The sequence below is a fragment of the Trachymyrmex septentrionalis genome, unplaced genomic scaffold (genome assembly GCF_001594115.1).
Source record: "Trachymyrmex septentrionalis isolate Tsep2-gDNA-1 unplaced genomic scaffold, Tsep1.0 scaffold67, whole genome shotgun sequence".
In the NCBI taxonomy this organism is placed as follows: domain Eukaryota; kingdom Metazoa; phylum Arthropoda; class Insecta; order Hymenoptera; family Formicidae; genus Trachymyrmex; species Trachymyrmex septentrionalis.
In genome coordinates this window covers 253,274-258,989 of record NW_017305852.1, presented here as the reverse complement: position 1 = coordinate 258,989, position 5,716 = coordinate 253,274, and the positions used below count along the sequence as shown (strand labels likewise).

Genomic DNA, 5,716 nt, shown 5'->3' with positions numbered 1-5,716 from the left:
TTTCCCCTCCGTATCTTGACACCCAATATCCTAGATATTTATATTCCTTTACCTCCTCTAGTCTTTCCTTTCCCCATCACCAGTACCTTTCTTTCTCCCTTCCCCCTTTCTTTCTAAACACCATAACTTTTCCGGGCTCAGCTCTAGTTTCTTCTCTTTTAAATACCTTTGTAGCCCTCTTATCATCGACCTTAAGCCTATTTCTTCTTCCGCCACCACCACAATGTCGTCAGCATATTCTAGCGACCACACCTTATCGCCTCCTACTCTTACTCCTCCTATTCCTTTTCTTAATTCCTCCTCTAAATCCGCGATATATACATTAAACAGAGTTGGACTCAAAGGACACCCCTGTCTTACCCCCTTTTTTACCCAAAATTCCTTTGAGACTTCCCCCCCCTATCCTTACCACGCATCTTGTCTCCTCATATATTTCTTTTACTCTTTCTATCAGTACATCACTGATACCCCTTCTCCTCATCATTTCCCATAATACCTTCCTATCTATTTTATCAAACGCTCCTTTTAGGTCCATAAAAAATGCCCACACCTTCTTCTTCTCCTTTAGTCTTCTTCCTACTAGGTGTTTTAAGATCTTTATGTTTTCTATTGTTCCTCTTCCTTTTCTAAATCCTGCCTGCGTTCTGCCCCATCCTCCTTTCTCGTCTAGCTCTTTCACCAACTTTTTATTTAAAATGTTCGCATATATCTTATACGCAGTGCTTGTAAGCGTGACACCCCTGTAATTCCCTACCACATTTTTATCCCCTTTTTTCCATATCGGAACTACCACTCCTATTCTCCATTTTTCTGGGAATCCCTCTCCCTCCCAAATCTTTCTATAAATTTCCTCTAACTTTACACTTACTTTATCTCCCCCCATCATCCATGCTTCATTTCTTATCCCATCTATCCCTGCCGCCTTACCCTTCTTTAATCTTTTTATTTCTAGTCTTATTTCCTCCCGACTTATCCCTTCGTCTTTTCTAAATTCATTCCGTCTTTCTCCTATTTCTGCCGTTCTCTCGTCATCTCCCTCTAATGCCGTCTTAAAATACTCTACCCACTCCGTTCTTTTAATTTCCTTACTTATTCCCTCCTTTTTCTTCCTTCTCCTATTTATAAATTCCCATGCCTGTGCTTCTGTTATAATCTTTTCTATCTCTCTCTCCTCAAGCTTCTTATGCTCTACTTCTTTCTTTTCACATGTATCCCTATATTCCCTTCTTTTTTTCACAAATTCCTCATATCCCGACTTCCTTCTCCTATATCTTCTCCCCGCCCTATTAACCTCTCTCTTTTTCTCCCTACACTCTCTATCCCACCATGGTACCCATCCTACCTCTTTCCTTCCACCCTTCCTCTTCATTTTAGGTGCTCTTTTCATTACTTCTTCCATTTCTTCCCATCGTCCTCCCCCCTCTCCTTTTTCCCACTCTACTTCCTCTATATTTTTCCTAAATATTTCTATGCCCTCCTCTGACCAATCCTGTATCATCTCTGCCTCGCTCTCTTTTTCCTTCTCCTGCCTTGTATATTCCTTTCCTAACTCTATCAATATTGGCTGGTGATCTGATTCTGCCCTGCATCCTATTTCAAAACATCTAATTTTCTCTTCTGCCTCCAGATTTACAATTCCATAATCTATCACTGATTTCCCTCCCGCTTTTTCATACGTCCACTCTCCTTCTTCATCCCCTTTTTTCCACCCATTCAGTATCAACCACCCTCTTTCTCCCACTACCTTCACCAGCTCACACCCTTGTTTGTTTACCACTCCATCTTTCGATCTCCGTTCTTTGCCATTTTCTCCTTTTTCTTCGCCATTTTGGTCACAAAAACCCCCTTCCTTACCAATTCTTGCGTTAAAGTCTCCTACTATTATCATATTTTCTTCTTCCCTCTCTCCTATCATCTCTTTTAATCTATCTAATTCTTCCTTACTTCCCTCTTTGTTATATACTGTAACAATTCTCCACCTCTCCTCATCTACAACAACCTCTCTCTGCTGTATCCCCTCTACTTCCTCTTCACTTCTACTTCTTTCCTCTATTTCCTTCCTTATCCCCGTTATTATCCCTCCCATCGCTCTCCCTCTTTTCTTTTCCCTCCTCGCTGGCTGACATTTCCATCTCCACCCATCTGGCATTTTTTCTTTTATCTTCCCCCACCCAGCTTCTTCCACCCATGTCTCACTCAAACCAATCACATCGAAATCTTTCAGAAAATCCCAAAAATCTTCGTCTTTTCTCTTTAATCCTGCGATGTTCCAGAATACCCCTTTTATACTTCGTTTCTCTCCCTCTTCCGTTGCTTTTCCCTTCTGTTTCCCCCCCTTTCTCTTTTTAACCCAATTGTGAGCACGCTTGCTTAAAAAATCTTTTCATTCATACACTTGCGCTCTTCACTCCACACATATTCTTTACCATTCATCCACGCTTTCCCAAAGCCCACTTTTACTCGCCTACCTCTCTCTTTCTCTCTCTTCGCCCAAAATCTAATCTCCTTCTGTCTTTCTCTTTCATCCTTCGTTAGATCATCGTCTACATATATTTTCGTACCTGTCAATTTATTTCTCCTAATCATGATCTCCTTTTTATCATCCAAACTATTAAGTTTCACAAGCAGCACACTCTCATTCGTTCTATCATTCATTCTATCATTCATTCTATTCCCTATCTTGTAAACTTCTCTTATTTTAATTTCTTTATCTAACCCCCCTAATTTTTTCAAAACCCCTACAGCAGCATCTTTCATATTTCCCCCCTCTACCTCTACACCCCGCATAACTACATTTAGTCTTCTATCTCTTCTTTCTTGATCATCTCTTCTTTTTTCTATTTCTTCCACTCTTTTCTTCAAATCTGCATTTTCTTCTTTCAACTTCTCCATCTTTTCCCTTTCCTCCTCCTTAAATTTCTCAAATTCTGTTTTTATTTGCTTCATCTCTTCTTTTAATTCTCTTCTTATCATCTTCATCATATCATCCTTATGCCGCTGCAGTTGTCTCTCCATCATTTTTTCTATCTCCTCTAAATTCGCCATTTTCTTCTCCTCTGAATCTCCCTGCTGTTCTGGCGATTTTCCTGCCTTTCCTTCCTTCTTTCGTTTCGCGGCTTGCTGTTCGTCTTCACTTTCTTCCGACTCACACGCTCTGCCCCTTCTCGAGAACCACGAGCTTGGAATGCTCACTACACTACTATCCCTCCTTTCCCTTCCTAGCAGCTCCGCTTTCGTGGGCCTTCTTCTCTTCCCCGCTCCCTTCTCTCCACTCGTATTTCGCCTCTGACGTTCACCGCCGTTGCCGTCCTTCGATCTTGTTCCCCACTCCTCCCCTGACTGTACCCACCTTTCCGCTCGGCTACTTCTAGACTCTTCCGTTGCTAGGAAGGTTCCTTCTCTCTCTTTCTCCAAACTCTCGCTCATTCCCTACTCCCGAGACGCGCTCGCGCTTCGTGACGTTCTGTCCCTACTTCTTCTTCTCCGACTCTCCCCACGCCTCTTCCCCCTTTTCTTCCGTCACTTCCCTTTGCTTCGCACCTTGGTTTTTCTGCCACGTGCGCCGAGCCTAATTACTTTTTCCCTTCCGACTTATGCAAGGCTCACCCACTGCACTCCTGTCCCCTATTGACCACTCCTTATCTTATGCACCCAATACAGGCTTTCAGGCCACCTGGACCACGATGTTCTCGGTTGGAGACCTATGCCAGTTGTAGGTTATGTTCCCCTTGTTCCGTCTACTTTTACCACCATTAGCCCGTTTCCTGATGAAGCGAGCTACTTTTTTGCCTAGCTCTCGGTTTAACGACTCTCGTCCCTATAACAAAAACTCCCCGCAGGGCAATTCCTTAACAGCTACGAAAACTTTAATTTTCCCCACGAAGTGCGCAAAATATGTCTTCTCTGTAACTCACCTCGACCGGAAGTCCACGTTTCAAATAGTATTTAATTATAAAATATTTTAATGATTTTGTTTATTTGAATATACGAGGGTGGTCCCAGAAGTACCCGATCTAACAAAGAAAACACAAAAAATTTGGGAAAAAATATCTTTATTTCTCAACATAGTCTCCTTTTAGCTCGATACACTTTTCCCAGCGATGTTCAATAGCTTCGATGGCCTGTTTATAGTAAGAACCGTTGAACTCCTCAAAATAGCCATTAACCGCAGACTCCACCTCTTCATTGTTGGTAAATCTTCTACCACCGAGCCATTTTTTCAAGTTTGGAAAGAGAAAATAATCCGAGGAGGCTAAATCTGGCGAATAGGGTGCGTGGGGAAGCAATTCGAACTTTAACTCAACATCCTCTCGACGCTGCTTTTGTTCGATTGTGAACAAGCGTGGCACCCACCTTGCGCATCTCATAGCTTTCTCATCTCCAAATTTTCAGCCAATATGCGATGTACAGCACTTTTTGAAATGTTTACCATGTCATCTGCTAGCTCGCGCACTTTCAATCGACGGTCACCCAATACCATTTTGTGGATTTTCTTCACCATTTCTGGAATGGCCACCTCACTTGGTCGACCACTGCGATGTTCGTCTTCGCAGCTCGTACGGCCTCGTTTAAACTCTGCCACCCAATATTTTACTGTTGTAAACGAAGGAGCAGACTCCTCCAGAGTAGAATCCAGCTCGGCTTTGATATTGGTTGGGCTAAGACCTTTCAAATGAAAGTATTGTATCACATAACGATGACCAATTTTTTCCATCTTTGCAAATTCACCGAGATCGTCCACTATTGATGGCTGCCAAACAAATACTGAACAACGTAGCGTCTTCAAACTTCATAGTTAAGCTTTAGAAAGTTGGTGCTTTCCCCTACAGTGATTTTTTTTATACAACAACCGCCATTTGTACGTCAGGTCGGGTACTTCTGGGACCACCCTTGTATGAATATAACATTTCTAAATATAATATATTCAGTTTTTTTTTTATAGCTACAGTCTATAATTGATACTTAATAGTATTAACCCTTCGCGAACCAGGTGGAAAATCAACATGGACTTATTTTAAATAATAAATACTAAATAACTATTATTATTAATTTTTAATTTTTTTTTACTTAAAATGTGTATTTTAAATAAATTTATTTGAGATCGAGTCCTGTTTAAAAATTATAAACAGTTGTAATGGAACATGAAATAAAAAACAATAGATTTTACATTGCGCAAAATATGTAAACGTACATTTCATGTATGAAAAGATCGAATGTGTTTATCTCGTGTGAATATTAACATCTTATTTACTATCTTTAAATCATTCAATATCATTTCGATCTGTGTGTAAATATATGATATTCATTCAGCTCTAAGACAACAACTGTACTCAAAAAGATTATATTATAGCTGTTTCTATCGTCGTAAAATAGTACTGCCAAATATTGACATTTTGACGGCAGTACTATTTTACAAACTCACATGCAAAAAAAAACTTGGCCGCTAAGTTTTTTAATAAATTTTTAATATATTTAAATAGCAATAATACATTGAACAATCATCGTAGCGAGATGTTTGATAAAGCGTTTTAAAGCTTGAAATTTCTACTTTTGAAATCGGTGATTGATACTTCAATCGGACTGATCTTTTATGAAAAGTAGGAATAGGGCGGTTTTAAGCCTGGTCCTCTGAGGAGGAGCGCGAGGCGCGAGGAATACTCGTTGGCGCGGAGGAGAGGGCAGCGCGGGGAAGGTCCCGGTCGACGGCATCGCTGTT

General features: G+C 40.8%; 1 protein-coding gene across 1 annotated transcript; it reads right to left on the bottom strand.

The window, feature by feature from the left end:
* Positions 1–57: 57 nt before the first annotated feature.
* Positions 58–3,426, bottom strand: LOC108753232. Its single transcript, XM_018494646.1, has 4 exons — positions 2,942–3,426; positions 2,427–2,608; positions 361–2,259; positions 58–302 (listed from the first exon to the last, which is right to left on the bottom strand). The coding sequence occupies exons 1-4, from the start codon at positions 3,424–3,426 to the stop codon at positions 58–60; spliced, it is 2,811 nt and encodes a 936-aa protein (XP_018350148.1).
* Between the last annotated feature and the right edge of the window lie 2,290 nt (positions 3,427–5,716).

What these genes read in the sequence shown, in the direction of transcription:
- LOC108753232 (XM_018494646.1), bottom strand. Translation starts at nt 3,426, where the DNA reads ATGAGCGAGAGTTTGGAGAAAGAGAGAGAAGGAACCTTCCTAGCAACG. An exon ending in GAATTAAAAGAAGAGATGAA is followed by an intron (nt 2,609 to 2,941) that starts GCAAATAAAAAC and finishes GAAACTTAATAG; the next exon opens with TTTGGATGATAAAAAGGAGA. An exon ending in AATTTTGGGTAAAAAAGGGG is followed by an intron (nt 303 to 360) that starts GTAAGACAGGGG and finishes TCGCGGATTTAG; the next exon opens with AGGAGGAATTAAGAAAAGGA.